Raw genomic sequence first — 20,999 nt, 5'->3', positions numbered from 1 at the left:
CTGAGCCCTCTGGACATAATATACCTTGTTTAGTTAGTACAACTACTAACGTTATCATAGCTAACTCCATACTACAACCAAGATAGCGAATGTGTGAGAAACTATAATATCCTTTCTTGTAAAGGTGTATGGCCTTCATGATTTCATGTAGAAAGCGCATCTCAAAAAGACCGCCAAGATAACACCCTAATTTTTTTGACATGGTGCAATTAGGACAGCTATGCGCTAGGACATTTTTCATGCCCGATTAAAGGGGTAAGAAAAGCTGTAGCGTGTGCTCTGGGAGAGAAGTAAGGCGTGTCCAGCTCACAAAACAGAGAATGTGTTCGAGCTTTATGGAGCCTGTGGTATCCTATAGAAATAATTGGTGAGTGTGCACCGAACAATCGTCACAGTGAATAATTGCCACAAGAAGTGAATCGGGACACCAGTGCGCGACCTCGCTCGCTCTCTATAGGTAGCGGAAGTGTTAAAGGCGCAGTGACATCAACTTTAGTACTGTCGATGTCGAAGAGTGCTGACCGCCCCGTGGAGCCTTCGTACGCTGTTCGCCCTCTAAATAAATAACTTCTACGTAATGGACGCAATTGACACTTCGCTCAAAAAGCTTTTGCATACCAAGCTATCGAGTGAAGGCTACATCTCGACCTTGAAATTTTATGTCACTGCTCCTTAATCTTATGCAATGTCTATACATAGAACACATACGCCGAAAAATTTATGTGTTTTACACACACATACATACATACATGCATACATGCATACATACATACATACATACATACATACATACATACATACATACATACATACATACATACATACATACATACATACATACATACATGCATACACACGCACATACATACATACATACATACATACATACATACATACATACATACATACATACATACATACATACATACATACATACATACATACATACATACATACATACATACATACATACATACATACATACACACGCACATACATGCATGCATGCATACACACGCACATACATACATACATACATACATACATGCATACATACATACATACATACATACATACATACATACATACATACATACATACATACATACATACATACATACATACATACATACATACATACATACATACATACATACATACATACATACATACATACATACATACATACATACATACATACATACATACATACATGCATGCATGCATGCATACACACGCACATACATGCATGCATACATACATGCATGCATACATGCATACATACATACATACATACATACATACATACATACATACATACATACATACATACATACATACATACATATATACACACATACATACATACATACATACATACATACATACATACATACATACATACATACATACATACATACATACATACATACATACATACATACATACATACATACATACATACATACATACATACATACATACATACATACATACATACATACATACATACATACATACATACATACATAGGGGAGAAGATTTTGTTGGCACGCGTCCACGCTTAGGGCGAAGCTTCACTCACAAAATGCGGCTCACGAGCATTGAGGACGTGTACTTGCGCTCGACCCCGCTCTTAACACTTTTACAAAACTTGTGCGCGATCGATCACCTCTACTTCAAGAGTGCAGAGTGATTGACAGAGAGTGCCGTCGCACTTTGCGTGCCAACCATTCTCTGCTGTGAATTTGAATGGTAAAATGAAAGTTGGTCCGTTTCCAAAAGCTGCTGCCCCGCTGCATAATAAGCAACACGTTTTGCAATATCCAAAAGATCAGAGCAGTGTCTTAGCCGTCCTACGCCACCGGTAATGAATATTATTCGTCTCCCCTGAGGAGCACGGTGTTCGAGAACACGCAACAGCATATATGTACGAGGCGAAGAAGCTCCGAGGGGATTGCGCGCGGCGTACTTCCTCATTGACAGCAATGTTCGATGGTCACCGGCGGCCCGGCAAAGGAGTCGGTCGGTCCTTGGCGGCTTTCTTACTATAGGCATTGGAAGTGATCAAGACACCGAGCATCTGGGTAACAAGCGAGCACGCCGGCAAAAGGTGAGACTCACACCGACTCTGTGCATGTTGCGCGTCGCGCCTTTGTATGAACTTTTGCTGGGGACACCAGCAAAGCACACCAGTCGCAGTTTAATAATGATGGAGCTTACGCTCAAGACATCACTGCCTGTCAAATAATCGGCTGTTGACGCTACTGCTGCAGCTATATCACATAGTAGAAAGCCCACGTGCTGGTTTTAAATTACCATGTTAGTAGAGTGTTCTGTAAATATTTACAAAAATGAACTGTGAATACCGCTTTCTGTGTTGGTTCTGTATGCTGCGGTACCATGAATAGCACATTGGAACGATAGCATTAAGGGAAGAAAACAAAATGAAAGGTCCATAACAGTGCTTGTGCGCACACTGCTGGGTGTATTATTTCCACCTGATCTGCCTTGAGGCCAAGTCTTCGTCACGTATTCCGGAGTTGTACCACTTGACGCACATTCCTCTTACCGAAGGCGTCCATCTAACTACGATGGGCATCATTACATCATTACGGGCGCTCTGTCCCGTCGTCTTCTCTAGTGGTCGGTGTGTTTTTAGCGCCTAATAGTGATACTATACAGCACTACAATTAGTTTGTTCACTGTTATGTCATAGTCTGGAAAACTGAGCGGCACCGCTTCATCGCTCTCAACTCCATGGCAGGCACCAATTAGTAGAGTCTCAAAAATGGCCTCATGAAAATGCGGAATTTCACCATCGTTCGTTCAACATCAATCGATACACGACGTTTCTTAAATGTGCTAAAGAGAGGAGAGAGATAAAAGCGAAGGAAAGGCAGGGAGGTTAACCAGGTTGCACCCGGTTTGCTACCCTACACGGGGGAGGGGGAAGGGGAGAAAAAAGAATAGAGAGAGCAATGAGGAAAGAAGGAACAAGTAATACGCGCACAGTGTTCACCGCACACACACAGACAGTCACAACCGATAAATTGTGTGTATCTGCCTGGTTCAAAGCAGATGAACCCCGGTTTCAAGAAGTATGAAGGCACTAATTAACCCACTGCGTGCCGTGAAACAGCATACAAATCCATTTTCTATATCGCATAAAACGGATTTCACCCCAGGCTTGCTCTTGTGGTAACGGTGATGAGGATGTTCGCCATCTATTCCGCGATTGCCCCAGACGCGCTACGTACAAGGACGGCAACACGAGCTACACGCAATCGATCCTCACCGACCCACCTAACTCGGAAAATTGCTGGGCTAGTGGCCATCGAATACAACACAGGGAAAGTCATTGGTCACATTGCGTGGGTATATAGGGTGATGCAACCACAACCCACTTCTATCACCAGTATTTACCCATATCATGTGTTTGTATATCACTATTTTTAAACTTGTGCGGCTGAGCACGCTTTTCACATTCATGTCGCTGTGCGTGCAGTATTTCTTGCGCATGTTTTCTTTATCTGCGCACCTGCTTATCTCGGGCTCCATCGCGGCCCCATGTATGCGTTTGGAGCTTTGCGTACGCGTGTGCATTCAGGGTGGTATATGTCTCGTGTATGTTGGTGTAACTGTATGCTCTAGATTTTTTCCGCATTTTTGAAAACGTTTATTCCGATATTACAATACTTTACAACGGTTACAATTATGGGAGAGGAACAACCTTGACCATTATTACATCGTGAGTACACTTCTTAGTTATCCGTCTCGTGCTTCTACTACGTGCAAGAGAATAACTTGGAATGCATTTATTCGACCGACTCTATGCAGTCGAGGTTGTTACCACTTAATCATCGAAAAAAGCCGATATTCGGCAACTGCAAATAGTGAGTTCTCGAATTCGATAACACAAGAAAGGTTATTCGATTCGTATTTCAAATTTCAGTTAGTCGCTCGCTCTAAAATGCAGCATTCCAATTATGAAGGCTTTCGACCGTAGTAGCCTGCGATTTCTGACTGGCTCGACCGCTGAAAACACTTTCTTTCTTTTTCCTATTCACATTTGCGAGTGGAATACTTACCTGAATGACAGAGACAATCCTCCCTGCAGATCAGTATTGCTCGGACAGTATGGCAGCCCATGTGCTGTGCGGCCACGTGACTGCAAAGAAGTCCCCGAGTGTGTGACTACCGCACACTTCCAAACATCACGTCTTGTTTAAAGTACGAACTTATACTGATACTGCATAATACTGAATGATACTCATACCGGATACTGAATCGTATTTCAACGTATACTTCCACCCTTTCGGTGAGCTATTAAAGGCAGAAACCGAACCACAATTAACAGCTTTCCGTATCCGTATACTTATTTGTTGGAAAAATACACGCACTGTCTCGGTCAAAGAAGATTTTTTATACAGCGCAGAGCCCCAGATAAATCTATAGAAATGAATATGCGTAATAACATCGTCACCTTTAACTGCTGTAATAAGGAGTGGCAAATCAGCATTTGAAAGGGTCAAGTCGATCTTGTAGATGACCCTGTTAGTGGTCTTTTTGCTAGTCGGCACATAGGAGCGGACTTGCCTACCATCGAGCTCGGTGACCTGGTGCAAGGTCTCTAACGCGGCCACATGTCCTTTATTTCATTTGGGCCCAGTGCTCAAGTTGCGTAAATACCGTTTGCTTAATGAGGTTCCTGACGTTGCTTACAGAGTGCATTGGCACGAAGAGAATCGTGAACGGATCAGGGGTTAGAGTCGCCCTCACAGCGGGTTTACTCTAACGGGATCAGAGGTGTTCTATTCACCTTGCGGCTCATTACGACCTCGAAGCTGTCGTCAGATGATTCATCACCGTCATAGAAATGGACGACGGTTTCATCAGTGTCCGCGCTGTTTCCGTCACCGTTCCGCTTCCTGGAGGCGGCCGCCGCGGACGCTGCCACGTCAGGAGGATCCTTGCGGGGCTGGCCCTCCTTAATAAATATGCTGGTGACGGTCAGCGAAATGGAAAATCACATTAAAAGCAAAGTATCCGGAAGCTTGTTTGGTTGAATGGTTGGTTCCTAGAAGAATGGCTTAACCCACCACGGGAGGTCAGCCATGAATCGTGTGGCAGTAGAATTTCAGAAACAAGAAAAAAGAAAATGCTAGAAAGATAATTTTGGACAAGCGAAAATATTAGCGGTGTTTTTGGCTTCTTTATAGAAAGCTTGAAAACACAGCGTTCTGCGACAAAGAAGTTTCGTCTTACTCCTTCATTTATTGTTAGGTTTTAGTAATAGTTAGAGTTCTACGTAACGCGTTACAAGTAATCGATTAGTTGTAATTTTCTTGTATTTTTGTAATATTATCGATTACTTTTTCGAAACTGTAACGTTCTAGGTAATTCAATCATACTTTCTTGAAACTGATTACCGGTAATCAATGACCTTTTTTTTTCCGAAATCCTGTTGTAACCAGTCTTCCACGGCAATTCTCGTCTCGAAAAATATGCGACCGCTCTGTAGGGATCCCCCCTCCTGTCAGACGGGGGGTCACCACAGAGCTAATTTCTTCATATTTTGCTTACCTTCAACGCCTTAACCGAGCGTCAGCAACAGCGAAGGGCGACACTTCATACAGGACATGGGCATTAGCACCAAAGTACTGCGCAACAACGAGCTGGTGCGCAAGGTGTTCCTACATCATAATACCGCCCTTGAGGAACACTCGACTTAAAGTTTGTGAATGACTATTTTGTGTATATATGTGCGTTTGTGACTGCACGTACTATTTGTGAGTGTATATGATCATTGTCTATATCATGGGCATCACCCGACACCTGGAGTAGCAAGCCAGGCGATGAACCAGGCTAACATCTCCGGGAATTTCGTTAAAGATTGTTATCTCTCTCTTCCCTCCAGCGCATGCATTGAGAGAGTGCTACACTGAACGAGGAAACGTCGAAGAATCAGCGACGACGGCTTTGAAAAACACTTCCTTTTGGAAGTTGACAACGTATAATACTATATAACTAATACACAAGAAGTCAATTAATGAATTAGCACTGAGAGAGAAAGTACAGGAGTTCAGGATGTCGCTTCAGAACAGATACTCGGCTCTAACCGAGAAAACCGGCCTTAGCGCTGACGCAGTGAATGATAATCTCACGAGTATCATTACGGAGTGTGCAGTACAAGTCGGAGGTATACAGTCATTAGACAGGACACTGGTAAGCTCTCCCAGGAGACGAAAAACCTCAATAAGAAACATCAAAGCATGAAAGCCTCGAACACAACAAACAAAATAGAACTAGCAGAGCTTTCGAAGTTAATCAGTAGGCGTAAGGTAGCCGACATAAGAAGGTATAATATAGGGAGAATTGAGCATGCTCTAAAGAACGGACGAAGCCTCAAAGCGGTGAAGGGAAAACTGGGCACAGGCAAAAACCAGATGTATGCACTAAGAGACAAGGAAGGCAACGACACTACCAATAAGGATAGGATAGTTAAAGCAGCCGAGGAGTTGTACAGAGATCTGTACAGTAACTGGGACAACCAGGACGATAATGTAAGAAGTAGCAGTAGCCCAGAGGAATCGGATATCAGCAGTAACGACAGGGGAAGTAAAGAAAGCCTTAGAGGTAATGCAAAGAGCCGAAGTCGCTGGTGAGGATCAGGTAACATCTGATCTGGTGAATGACGGTGGACAGATTGTGTTAGAAAAAACTGGTCACCCTGTACTATACGAAGTGCCCCTGTTTGTGAAGGTACCGTAATCTTGGAATAATGCTAAAATCATCTTAATCCATAAGAAAGGGGACGTAAAGGATTTGAAAAATTACAGGCCGATCAGCTTATGTCCGTCGTCTACAAGCTATTTACAAAGATAACAGCTAATTGAATTCAGACCACCTTAGAATTCTATCAACCAAAGGACCGAGCAGGATTTCGTACAGGCTCCTCGACAATAGACCATGTTCACACTGGTAAGCGGAGACTACGGGGGGGGGGGGGGGGAGCTCGCGCCCCCTCCGGATATGGGGGGCATAGCCCACCCTGCGCCGCCCCGGGATAATTTTTAAGAGCTTGGCTTTGGTCGCCGTCCAGTGACAACTGATTGTTGGCCGCCTTGTCTGGCAGTTATTTCACAGGGGGCTCTTCTTTTTTTTCGTCTTAGGCTTTTCAAATTTAGGTCATGGGCCATTGGCAAATGAAACATTCGGTGAAAAATGCCCCTCAAACGGATTTGTGCGTGCAGGATATGGTGTGTTGATGAACAACTGAAGCGACCGCTTAAGCTACGAGAACTTAAAAGAAGTCTTGAACCGCGTAGCGCATGATTTTCAGGAAACGAAAATGCTTCTGAATATACAAAACATCTCTGACACAGACAGTCAGTGAAAATGCCGAGAAAAGATAACACGCATTATTTATCAGTAAAGGGTTTTACTACTAGTTCGGTCACCGAAGAGCAACTCAATTACTCATCGAGAAAACAACATTTGGCGGAAAAATTCGTAACCGCACAAGGTGTAGTGGTAGCAAACGGTATTTGCTACCATATGAGAATTATTTCTGGCCATATTAAATGGGATTTACTGGCATAATTAAAGCTTCATGTGGCAGCTTTAGCCCGCTCTCTTCTGCCTGGTGTATGTTTTAACAAAGTAAGCAAAGCATGGCAATAAAAAAAATTCGGCCGATGCACGCGTTGTATGAATCGATTTTATGCGAAACTGTCAGCGAGTAGCAGCCTATGCGGCATTTTTCGCTTTGAGTCAAGCGTTACGAGGTGGAGGTCTTTGCGTAATTGAAAAATCAATCTGGAATCTGCCACTGGAGATCGTTGTAATGATATCGTGGTGTCGGCACCTAAGAGATGAACGTGATAGTAAATTCTTAATTTGGAAGTCGGGCTCCCTCTCTTTCCCTATATATATATATATATATATATATATATATATATATATATATATATATATATATATATATATATATATATATATTATATTATATATATATATATATATATATATATATATATATATATATATGAGCAAGTCACAGGGAAAAAACATGACATTTATTCTGAGCTTTCGGCCGGGTTCACTGTGACTTCTTCTTATATATTTTAACTGATAGCCAGGCATATTCTGTAAAATGTCTATATATTTGTTTTGCACATGGTGCATCATGAGGTCGTTCGGAATGTCGTGTAAATTGCGATGGTTGGCCATACCGTGGGGCTACACGAGGGTTGCAAGACCGTGATATACGTCCCGGGACACCACAGCAGTAGCACATTGGGAGACGTCGAAATCTCCGTTATTCTTGGATGAACCGCATATCATGTTCCCTTGTGTCGTCCTGTATATCATGGCGATAGATCGGGCGTCGAGAAGTGGATCCACAGTGGATCCGCAGCCACCATAGTCCTCCATAAGGAAAGCGACACAATCCCAATAAAGAAAGGTGTAAGGCGGGGAGACATGATCTCGCCAATGCTATTAACAGCGTGCTTACAGGAGGTTTTGAAAACCCTAGATTGGGAAGAGGAAGAGACAGCACGGCGTGTAATCGCCTCCTTGTAACGCAATGAATGCGTTACAAGGAGGCGATTTTATGGCACACCAAAATTTTTTTACGAATAGCGAGGAACCAATGTCGAACAATACGCCGTATTGAAAATAGTTTATTATTATTGTTTTTTACGTAGTCATGCGTAAGTGGTAATTACGTGGTGTAGTTTAACGTTATGATCACCCACATTCTTTCAAAGAAAATTTGAGCTTACACAGTTTACGTAGCTATTTACTTGGAGTAGCCGGAGGGGAGCAGTAAAGAGCCACTTCACCGCTTTCCCGTTCACCCCCCCCCCCCCCACCCATGCTGGGAAAAGTAGGAGGGCAAGAAACGACACCTAGCATATAAATTCGTAGTCATTTACAATCTTATAGCACAAACAGCCAGCTAAATGTGCTTTCTATAAATATTAATCGACTGAACTTGGTCTTCTTCTTTAGAAATACTTTATATTCGAGGGCTCTAACAGTAAAGAAATTGACACTCTGCTTATTCTGAAGACTTCTGCGAAGTACCTTGTTTTGTCAGCCACATGTTTTGTTTAATAAGTGAGAATTTAAGGTACTAGAGTCATAGCAGGTTCTTCATACTCACCGTATTTACAACGCCAAACTGAGACTGTGAAGTTTGCAGATGGAATGCTCAGATGAAGAACAGGTTAAAGGTGACTGTACTTTTGAAACTTGGCGACAATATTTCCAAAATGTTATTAAACACTGCTGTATTGTCGCGGTTCAGGATGGCCCAGCCTGCACAATCTCTTTGTGCAGATTCCTCCTTCATTTCGGACATCTTTATGAATATAAAAAAATCTCGTCAAATTGAGAGCTTTTTGAGCCACTAGTAGACGATTCCGCGACTGTGCCCAGCAAAAAATGGCGAACGCGCCCAGTGTTGCCGGAGCACCAAACATTATGAATATCCCCTCTAAGCAATTTCCGGCAGCATATTGGAACTTGATCCCACTAAGCGCAAAACGTTTGGACGGAAGGACGAAAATACACGCCCAAATGTTTTTCGCTTAACGGGGTCAAGTGTGGAGCACCCTCTAGCTCGAACTCGAGCGTTGTTAAGCATTTTGGAACACTATAGATCCGCCTGCAGCAAGCATTACTCCTCGTACTCCTCTGTCATTCCTCTTCTACTTATTCTTTTTTTGACCACGTGTAATGTCTAGTGCCTGAATTACATCGTAGCTTTACGTGTATTAAGCCGATCTGCGCTTGCCCGTTGCAGTGACTTTGCAGATGAACCAGTAAGCGTTCCTTGCTGGTCCCGGCGCCAGAAGACGGCTTGAAGAAGACATGTCTCCGCCAAAGAGGGTAGTCAAGCCCGACTCGCGAGAATGCTGGCTCGTAGCCGCGTCGGCGGCCACTTACGTCTTCTTCGCCATGATCTTGGTCAAGACTGAGTCGGTCATCTACATCGGCTTCATGGAAATGCTTCAGCTGAGTAGGCAGGACGCATCGTGGCCTCTCAGCATATCGCTCGTAGTTTCCCAGTTGGCTGGTAAGTATTAGCACCGCAATTTGTCGCGTGCCAAGAACCTATTACTCTCTTTGCTAAGAACGTCCCTTATAAAGAGGTTTATACGGAGTACGAACTGTTCCTAATCATATTACATATACTGTACCTCGCTACTTAGCTTATTTTTTTAATACTTACTCTGTGTACGTCTATCCAGTCAGTAATGCTTGATTAATAGCGTAGGCTGTTCTATGTACATATTTCACGTGCATTTCCATAATTCTCTATGTCTCGATCCACATGCATCTACTTAAGTCTCCGTCATATTGTCATTTGTTGTTATCAGAGACGTTATAAATACCAGGAATGAGGAGGAAGGAAAGGAAGGAAGGATGCGTACCACAAGAGAAGCAAGCCAAAAAGGACATTATGTCCTCCCGCTTGGCGAAGCATAATGAAAGGAAGTAAGTGGGCACACAACGACAGATTGCATTAACCCACAGAGTAAATTAAATTAGCACTGAAGACCGAAAGTCGATTCCCGCAGTAAAGAATTAAAACGCATCTTTGTGGAGCTCGTATTAGGTTGAAACTCGCTGCTTGTTTTCGGATTGTATATCCCAACACTGCGACGCAGGGCCCGTGTTCGGCCTCCTCTGCCTGTGGTTGTCCGAGAGGGCAGTCCTGATCGCCGGCGCCTTACTCTGTTCCGTGCCGGTCATGGCGTGCGGTTTCGCCCATAACCTCGCCGTCATCAACGTTCTCTATGGAGTGCTCTTCGGTGAGCCTCTTAACATCTCTGTTCATCTTTTTTTCTCACGCCGGGACCAGTGTAGCTCGTGCCGCAGGCGTGCGCAGGGTTCCCCATCGAAAGAGGGAGGGGCAATGTTCCGTCTCATCCCCCTCCCCCCGTTGGTCGAGTACGAAAGACAACATGCTTAACAATCAATGAAAAAAAATGATAATTAAGTGATGATGTGCCTCTCATAAAGACGTGCCTTTGGTCCTTAGCTTTCCGGGAGTAAAGATGGAAAGTGAACAGCTCTTGGAATGCAACATTAGGGACCTTCGGCAGCCATTATCGTCAAAAACCTGCGCAGGCATAACCCTGCTCTTTAAACAATAGCGGGACAGGTCGAACTGAGTAAAGGTATGGGGCAGACTTTGCGCCCCCTCCCCTTACGTAATTTGGGGGTGGGGGGCCCTGCCCCCCTCGTGCGCACGCCTATGGCGCGTGCTACACAAGTGCGTAGTACATCCTACACACTTGGCCCTACAGTGAATGCTGAAAATTTTGCATAATTGACCTTAGTTTATTAACCAATTAAGCACCATATAAAAATACCCTAACGAGCGCCACATAACGGCAAGCTATGTGCCGTTGATGTTATTCAGTTACGAACAACTTTTTGTAAATATTTCAATTTAGTTACGTGGAACAGAATGTATATCGGTCATTCAAACGTCCCAGACGCCCTCCTGATTCTCTCCGACACTCTACGATTGTATTCTAGAAAATTGTAGACAATCATTGTAGTGCACTATTTGCCCTCGTCAAGTATCTTTGCAATGCCAAATTTTTTTCTGTCCCTTACGGTGATTTCAGTGTTTTCCTCTTTATTAGGGAAAGCGTGTTTTAGGGAGATGTGGTAACAGCCCAGTTTAACTTCTCATAAATTGCCCATTGATGAACCTATCCGAAAAAAAAAATTGATAAGGGCCCTTCGTAAACAGCGCCTTACAACTTCCAATTCGTAATCACAATTTGCACCGGCACTTGGTGAGAGGGCCCCTTAACTAACAAGTGTTCGCGTTTCAGGAATGGGCCTTGCGTGCGCCGAGCTGGTGCCGTTCTCAGTGGTGGCGCGCCACTTCGTGTCGTTCCGCGGCACAGCACTGGGCCTGCTGTTCATCGTCACCTCCGTCTCTGGTTTCGTGTCCCCCATGGCGGTGGAATTTCTTCGTCAGACGTACGGCTTCCGATGCACGCTACACTTGGTGGGAGCCATCATACTGAACATGCTTCTCGGGTGCTTTATCGTGAGCCGCGTCGACCGCACCGATGGTTCTATCGACGAGCCGCCTGCCACCGCTACGAAAACCAAGGAACTGCTCGCCGAGCCGCCTCGCATGCCAGCCGAGCGGCGCAGGTCCAGCTTCCAAGCGGCCTCGCTGGGACAGTCCTGCTCCATCCAGTTGGCCCAGTCCATCATGTCGCTCGATAAGAAGTAACACATCTTGCCATTTTATGGGTGAATCTTAAGTGTGCGTTTGCTGCGGCGCACTCACCTTATTTAGTGTACATGCCTTCCTTATAAGCAACACCTAATTCGTATCACATCTCTGCTTCCCGTCTAAAGAAGATGCATCCTCTGTATAAAAAGATAAAAAAAGATATTTTTCTTGAAGAAAAATGCCTTCTTTTTTTATATTTTTTCCAAAAAGATCCTGTCGCCATCCAGTCCAGTAAAACAGCAGGCATGTGCATTTAAGGGCGGTTCGCTTTCTTTTCATTTATATACGCTTCCTTTCGCGCATGTTTTTCGGCGACCTCTTGGTCTACTGTTGTTGTTTTAATTACCTTATCGAAGCCACGCAGGGCAAGAATCGTTGCGGGGTGATGAGGGCCAGCGCTTTCTCGTCCACCGCAGGGACCGTTCGGCGCGAACTAAGCTGCGGCGCAACGTGCGCACCATGTTCACGCTGCCCTTCGTGCACATCGGCTTGTCGCGTGCGGCTGCCCTGTTCGCGCTCACCACCATCCTCATCACCGTGGTGGACTTCGGCGAGGACAACGGCCTCTCGGGCTACGACGCCGTGTCCCTGCTCACGGCGTACGCCATCGGAGACCTGTGCTCGCGCCTCATCACGGCGTTGGTGCTCGACACGCGCTTCCTGAGCAGCAGCGCCACGCTTCTCAGCATGTTCGTGCTGCAGGCGGTCGTCATGGCCGTCATGAGTTTCGAGAGTAACTACTGGGTGCTGCTGGTGTGCTGCTTTGTCACGGGCCTCTCGAGTGGCGGCCGCTTCTTCACCTGCACCGTCATGGTCGCAGAAGAGTTCGACGAGGACGCCATCTCCCTTAACCTGGGCGTCATGAACTTCGTGTCCGGCATCGCAGGCTTCATCAGACCACCCATCATCGGTAAGCTTCAGATTCATTCTGGGACTACTCCGAAAAGTGCGCGACTCAGGACTCAAATTCAATAAACTTTTGCATCCATCCATTCATCACAGGGTCCCTTATGCATCCGCCTCAGTCGACTCGAAGTCGACAGCCATCTTCTTCTTTTTCTTCTAAGTCTATGTCTGAACCTCCTGTGTTCCCCTCCGGAAGCTTTCTGCAGCTATCGTGGTTTTGCAATGCTTCTAGGATCGGAGGCATTGTAAGCTTTCTGTGCCCCACCTCGTATTGCACTGCCTCCGGGATCGGCCCACCAAGAGTGATGGCATGTGATGGCGTCACCATGTGATGTCACGTCATGTGACGTCACAGTGACGTCATATGGTGACGTCGTCACGTGATGATTTTGCCGACGCGGGACGCCGGTCAATTTTCGCGTTTGATGAGGCATCTAAGCATAGGCGTGCGCAGGGTTCCCCATCAGGGGGGCAAAGGTTCATCGCAGCGCCCACCCTCCCTACTAAGTCAATGTGTGGGGCAGATTTTGCGCCCCCCCCCCCTCTTAGGTGACTAGAAGGGTCAATGTACGGTGCAGATTTTGCGCCCCCCCCTCTTAGGTGATTAGGGGGGGCGGCCGCCCCCCGCCCCCCCCCCCTCCCTGTGCGCACGCCTATGCATCTAAGCCTTTCCCTTCAATGTATCTACGAACGCACCCGCTATTATGAAGATAACCAGAAGTATACAGGAAATAGAACCCTTCGACACGTGAGCAAAAGCGACACGAGCAGTGACTTATGTTGACCAACTGCGTAAATGTCCTATGGTTGAATATTTTGGGTTGCAGGAGGCTTGGCGGTGCCATGTGTTTAATTCAACCGCGTCATCAAATGGGCGAATGCGACAGGCTCTCAGTAGTTGATTATTGTTGGGGTTTAACGTCCCAAAACCACGATATGATTATGAGAGACGCCGTAGTGGGGGGCTCCGGAAATTTAGTCCACCTGGGGTTCTTTAACGTGCACTTAAATCTAAGTACACGGGCCTCTGACATTTTTGTCTCGGTCGAAAATGCGGCCGCCGCGGCCGGGATTCGATCCCGCGAACTGCGGGTCAGCAGTCGAGCACCTTAACCACTAGACCACCGTGGCGGGTTAGGCCCTCAGAAGTGTTTACCAGAAAAGCGTGAACTCCGGCAACTACACCACATTTCAATAGTTCACTTATTTGTTTGAGTTCCCTTTGTTGTTGTTGTTGTTGTTGTTGTTGTTGACGCTGTTATTCTGGCTGCGGCAGCATCTTTGACTGAACAACACTTTAAGCAGTTTAGTTAAGCAATCAACTGTTCTAGTTGGTGAATGTTCATGATCGCTGTCTAGTTAGTATATTACCGGGGCTTAAAGTCTCCCTTCATCGGAGGGGGGGTCCTCATAGGGCGGCGACCTACACACACACACACACACGCGTGTGTGTGTGTGTGTGTGTGTGTGTGTGTGTGTGTGTGTGTGTGTGTGTGTGTGTGTGTGTGTGTGTGTGTGTGTGTGTGTGTGTGTGTGTGTGTGTGTGTGTGTGTGTGTGTGTGTGGTTCATTCCATGCCAAGTGTCCCAAAAGTGGCGGCGCTCTCACATCGCAGATTTTGCTGATAAAATTTATTCCTTTTTCTTATACCCAATGGAGTATTGTGGCAAAAAAAAAATGTCGAAAAAAATTGTCAAAACCGTGAGCCCCCCTCAAAGTTCGCTTGCTTTTGTTAAACTGTGCCTAATAAAAAGATGCCTTTAAAATATAATTTTGTTTCTCGAGCTTCGAAACAGCGCTTGCGCTACTCCAGAGGTTCTGTTTAGTTGTGCTATTTAACAATTCCAAAATTTTCGTGTTTAGCTGCCAGCTACGTATCCTCAAAAACAACGAAAATCTTCAAAGTTCGCGGTTTTTTCTGAAGCTGAATCAAACTCGCCCGAAGCAATCTAAATATTAGTGTGGTTTTCAGGAAAGTGTATTTCTGTACAAAAATGTTTAGCGGTGAAATAGACTTCAAATCTTCGCGAACAAAATTGTGAAATCAGAAAATATGTGCGACTTATTGCATATTCGACCGTATTTTTTGTACTGATGCGGTCCAAGTAAAAATCCTCATGATACGGCGTTTGATGGAAGGCTTCATTGCTAAGTAATGAAGAAAATTTAATCAAATCATTCTTTTTTTGTATTAAGGAAGAAAATTTTTTTTTTAATTTGACACTCTGAACGCACCCTGCATTTCTTTCTGTTGCCGCTTCGCCGCAATGCATGTGGTCGCCCTTGCACCTGACACTCGTTACAGGAGGCGTCAAGATGCGAGGTATGTCAGCGGCTCGTGAGCGCCCAAAAGTCTTGTCGCCTTGATGTCAAGGCTACGAGTAATGAATTCGCTTTACATTGCGAGCTCGCTTAGCGGGCCCAATGGGAAGTATGTATGTCGGACAGCAGATTATGGTATCGTTGGCACATTGTGCTACAGGGCCGTCTGCACACCTAATGCACGAGAAAAAGCGTACACAATGTGCGTTATTTATTTCGTTATGTGCATACTAGTTGTGCAGACGACCGTGTGCATCCAACAGTACGATGACACCTGTTTCTTTCTTTTTTTTTCTGCAAATGTCCCATCAACCGAATAATTGCTTTTAAATCATTATTCAAAAAATTGGAGAGCGATAATTCCTCTGCCCAAAGCACTACTGCCAAAAGGAAGTCAACTCCAGAGCTTGTCAAATGGGTGCCGCAGTGCTACAGTTGACCTGCCGAGGGGGGCCGAGTCCCTCCTTAAATATTGGAGGGGGGTCCTGCCCCCCCCCCCCTGACTTTAAGCCCTGTATATTGCACTGTAGCACACGTTTAGGGGCTTCTTTCAGAAAGGAAGGATTGCGCAAGAAACAGTGCATAGACAGAGATGACGACACCAGCGCAAACTTGCAACTGTTTTATTCACATCTTCGGCGAGTGAATATATAGGGTAAAAACCAGAAAGGAGGTACTCCACATGCGCAGAGCAAACTGCAAAAAGGAGATAGGCAATTAAAACCTCTAGTTTAGCGCATTGTATGTAACACGCACATTCACTTTGAATGGAATCGAGGGGGTGCTTTGAACGCAATCGAGGGGGTGTTTATATAATCACTACCGCTTCTATCAATATAAAAAGCCTCAATCAGTTCAAGGGCTGTCTTACACTGACGAAACAACAACAACAACAAAATAGACGTACGTGGTGCCATTCATCCGTATCCATGTTCGACTACTTTTTGTGGTTGTTGTTTTCGTTGCTCCGTCAGTGTAATTGCCCCGTCAGTGTAAGCGCAACAATATCAGGAAGATTAAAGACGATTGATTCGCCATTTAGTGTTCTCTTCCTGTTTGTTCTCCTATACGCGTTCGTTTTCCACTTGAATCAGTTAACCCACAGCACAGTACTAGCACTACTTAAATTATTGGCTACAGCTTATGAGGAAAGGTAAGGTTTCCTAACTAACTAACTATAACCAACGCAAGACCCGACGTGCTACAGATCACATATCATGATGGTATACTGCGGCATCTTAAAGTGGACAGCATGTGCGCAGGTTACTGCCGTGACGTGCTAGGGGTCGTACACGCCGCTCTATCTGCTGCTGGCCATCATCAACGCATTCTTCACCGTCACCTGGAGCCTGAAGCTCGTTCTCTCTCTCCGCAAGAAGAAGATACCATCACTCAGGGTAGCTCTGCAAGAGCTGCCAGGTAAATTGCTTTACATGCATGTATAATTGCGCCTTCTGGGGTTTTTCAACGTGTATATAAATATGTGTTTGCGTTTAGCCCCCATGAAAATGCGGTCGCCACAGCCGGAGCGAACCCACACCCCAGTGCAGTATATAGCGCTACGCCACGGCCATTGAGCTACATCAGCAGCTACTACAACTTAGTTACATTCTACACACATGTTATAACAAGCATTTCTAAAAGCCTACAAAGAGAACAATACCACGGTGCGGTGATCATACCAGAATTAGGGGGCATTAGACCTTTGAGCACGAGCAAAACGAGATTTAATTCGCAATATTATGTCTGTACAGCGTTACCATTGCTTGCGTAGCTCATCAATCCGAATCGGCGTAGATCTGCAATAGGCCTACAAAGACCAGTGCTTCCCCGACACTCCCTGCGCCTCATTTTCGTCACACTGACAAGTAAAATGAAAGAAACTCAGTATAATTTTTCAACAGCCATCGGTCTAATGGAATACGTAATTTGGACATGCATGTTTCGGTGTACATGTAATGGTTTGCATGTAGAGGTATTTATGAAAGGGCCTGTATTAAAAACTGAACTTAACTCCTCGGAAACTATGAAAATCGAATATTAGTTGAGCGGCACACACAAATGTGATCTCAAAAGGCTCCTTGCACGTTAATGGATGTAAGCTCATAACAATCGTCGTCTCACCTTTCGGGTAAGTTCGCTTTTGCGAATTGTTTGCAGCTAAAGCCAAAATCTTTGACACAAATTCGGCGTAACATATTTTTATAAACCAAAAACGCTGAACACTACCTATGTTTAGAGTGTTGACTGCTCCGAAAAAAAAATGTCGATAACAGATATTCGGTGGGTACGAACAAGAAAATCCCTTTACTATCATTAAAGCTACAATGGCTGAAGCACAAGATCAACTGAACCGTACACACATTGTGTTGCTGTAAGGGACTACGGGATACAGATGATCTTGCGTCTAGAGGACATTTTGAGAAATCCTTAATGTGAAAGAGCTACATTTGACAGAGAAATCCGGAATGTTTAGTTCAACGTGAAGCAACACAGATATTCGAACCAACTGTTGGCTCGAAAATTGACTACCAGGCAGAAGTAGTGACTGAACCATACAATGTGCTTATTTGTGCATATAGTACATCAAGTGGAGGGCATCACGGACTTTGGAGAAGCCATGACATCCCGAGCCCAATGTACACGAAACGTAGTCAAGACTCAATGTGTCGCCGGTAGGTCCAGGGGTGTTATGCAGGATGGCCCGAGTTTGGCGAAACTCGGTATCTTTCCGAGCTCTGGCGACACCCCCTTTTGAACGAGCTAATAGTACGAGAAGGTGAAATCCATCCCTCAGCGTGCGCTCCGTTCCATTGGTTACGATGGAACGTGGCGTCACGTCAAGGGCGGTCGAGAAGGTTGGGTGGTGTCTTCAAACTACAGGCACCTTCTTTCATAATGGTGTAATAGTAGCGCAAAAAAGACGAAGGCAAGAAAGTGAATACCACAAGCGCTTACTCACAATTGAAAGCTTTATTGCTTGAACAGAAAATATATATCTAAACTTGACGCTCGACTAATTCCCGCGCATGCGCATCGTGAACAAGGCAAAAGGCAAGAACCAGAACGAAAACACACCGCCTTCAACCCCCCTCCCGCCAACAGGCTACCCCCTTTCCTTGAGTAGCATCACTTCCCTCCCCGATATGGCTAAAGGATGACTAACGCACGTAGATGCCCTCGTGTTAATATGAAAAGCTTCAGCAAGTTCTCGTGTCGTGCGATCGTGGTGTCTAAACAAGATCTCAGTCTTTTTTTTTTTTTCAGAAGCCACGGAAGTGGTTATTTCGCGCAAAGAAAAACACAAGGGGAGGGTTAAGGGGAGCGCAAACTTTCGACTGTTAATAGATGTTAACCCTCCCCTTGTGTTTTCTTTGCGCGAAATAGCCACTTTCGTGGCTTCTGAAAGAACATGGACCGACTAGCCCAACAACGTGTGCTTCAAGATCTCAGTCGCCGGGAATTGCGCTTCGCACCGGCACTCAGCGCAGTGCATGGCCAAGTGCGTTAGGGGTCTCCCCTGCAAGGAAGTCTGATGCTCTCTTAGACGTATGTTCAAACATCGGCGTGTCTGGCCGACGTAGACACGACCACACGACAGAGGGATGCAATAGACGACGTTGGCCCTGCACGACAGAAACCTGACTTTGTGGTTAATGGAGCAACCACGCGTCCCGACGTTGTCAAGCCTGTTGCCGACCATTGAACATAGTCTGCCTAGCTTGTTACTAGCAGAGAAAAGCGCCTTAGGCCCAAATCGCTGGGCTGTCTTCTTAAGCCGATGTGAGAGCGCGTGTACGTATGGCATAACAGCCATTTTATCATTTTGATTCGTGTTCTGGCTGCGTGCATCGATACCTTTTATCTGTTTGATGAGGCGCTGGCAGGTGATTTGTATCACCGATACAGGAAAGGCTGCGTTCTTTAGACGATCCACCTGCTCCTGAAAGCTGCGAAGAGTGAAATGCGTACACGATCTGTTGACAGCGGATTTGTGAGGTGCCGGTTGACAACACCTTACAATTTCTCGACCTATCACTGCATTTTTCTCCACAGCGCATCTGCTGGATGTATGCACCCCGGTATACAAAACCGCTCTTGAGCTACCGTTCCTTCCACTCTAAGCTGGTGAAGGACGGGATTGCTATGTCCTGTCTGAAATCCGCTGTCAACAGATCGTGTACGCATTTCACTCTTCGCAGCTTTCAGGAGCAGGTGGATCGTCTAAAGAACGCAGCCTTTCCTGTATCAGTGATACAAATCACCTGCCAGCGCCTCATCAAACAGATAAAAGGTATCGATGCACGCAGCCGGAACACGAATCAATATGATAAAATGGCGACTGTATAACGCTGTATATAACCATGGCATTTGTCATAAAATCATGGCACAGAGAGAGAGAGAGAGATAATAAAACGAGAGAAATGCAGGGAGGTTAACCAGAATTGTAGCATCCGGTTTGCTACCCTACACTAAGGGGAGGGGGAAAGGGAAAGAAAGATGGAAAGGACAGCGGAGAGAAGAGCAGGCGCGCGATAAAAAAAAAGATATAAACAAAAGGAAGCTGTAGATCGGCAGTACTAAAGCCTATTCAATAGGCCACTGGCACGCAAAAAGTTCAGTAAGGCCTTAAACGATTTTCGCTGTGCAGACAGTTCAGGTCGGCATTCCAGCACTGACTGTTCCGACAGGGGTCTGTCGTCAAGGCGGGCCAACACAGCAGCTAGCGACAGTCTGTGCGAGCTGTAGCGAGGGCAGCGACAAAGAACGTGTTCTATCGTTTCTTCGCTGTCACACTGGCTGCAAGTAGCACTCTCTGCCATGCCGATTCGGAAGGCAAAAGATTTGGTGAAAGCAACACCAAGCCACAGTCGACAAAGCACCGTTGCCTCGAGTCGAGAGAGTCCGGACGGAGGCCGAAGTCGACGACACGGGTCCAGTCTATGCAGTCGTGTGTGCTGTAAACTTGGTGTGTTCCACAAGGATTTTATGTCTTCATTGGCAATCTCTCGAATTTTCATCGCAGCATCCGTTCTTGATAACGGGATGGATTCTTGTACGCCGTCTTCGTGTGCAGTTCGAGCAGCAGCGTCGGCATGTTCGTTGCCCAATATGCCGCAGTGACTTGGAAGCCACTGAAAGGTGATGTCATGCCCTTGAACGAAGAGGTGATGGAGCAGCTCTCTAATTTCCAACACGAGTTGCTCGTGAGGTCCACGGCGTAAGGCGTATATCAGGCACTGTAAAGCTGCCTTGGAGTCCGTGAACACGCTCCATTTCTTGGGTGGTTGGTCATAAATTACTCTAAGTGCGCTACGCAGAGCAGCAAGTTCCGCAGCTGTCGATGTAGTCTGGTGGGATAGCCTAATCTTCACGGTGGTTGTTCTTGCAGGAAAAATCACCGACCCTGCAGACCCATCCACGGTAGTTGAGGCGTCAGTATAGAGATGACTATGCTCGCTGTACGTCTCGTACAACAAAAGAAGAGA

General features: G+C 45.6%; 1 protein-coding gene across 1 annotated transcript in view; it reads left to right on the top strand.

Annotated features, from left to right (window-relative positions):
• The first annotated feature begins 1,611 nt into the window (after positions 1 to 1,611).
• LOC119388211 (monocarboxylate transporter 11) overlaps positions 1,612 to 20,999 on the top strand; it is a 31,374-nt gene continuing 11,986 nt past the window's right edge. The window contains exons 1-6 of the mRNA XM_037655876.2: positions 1,612 to 2,113; positions 9,818 to 10,090; positions 10,686 to 10,829; positions 11,868 to 12,276; positions 12,700 to 13,193; positions 16,773 to 16,929. Coding sequence (XP_037511804.1) covers positions 9,886 to 10,090; positions 10,686 to 10,829; positions 11,868 to 12,276; positions 12,700 to 13,193; positions 16,773 to 16,929 — 1,409 coding nt within the window. The 5' untranslated portion in view covers positions 1,612 to 2,113; positions 9,818 to 9,885. The remainder of the gene's footprint in view (positions 2,114 to 9,817; positions 10,091 to 10,685; positions 10,830 to 11,867; positions 12,277 to 12,699; positions 13,194 to 16,772; positions 16,930 to 20,999) is intronic.

This window comes from Rhipicephalus sanguineus, chromosome 3, assembly GCF_013339695.2.
Source record: "Rhipicephalus sanguineus isolate Rsan-2018 chromosome 3, BIME_Rsan_1.4, whole genome shotgun sequence".
Lineage (NCBI taxonomy): Eukaryota > Metazoa > Arthropoda > Arachnida > Ixodida > Ixodidae > Rhipicephalus > Rhipicephalus sanguineus.
Note: the sequence above shows the minus strand (reverse complement) of the source record. Positions and strands in the feature narration are given on the sequence as shown.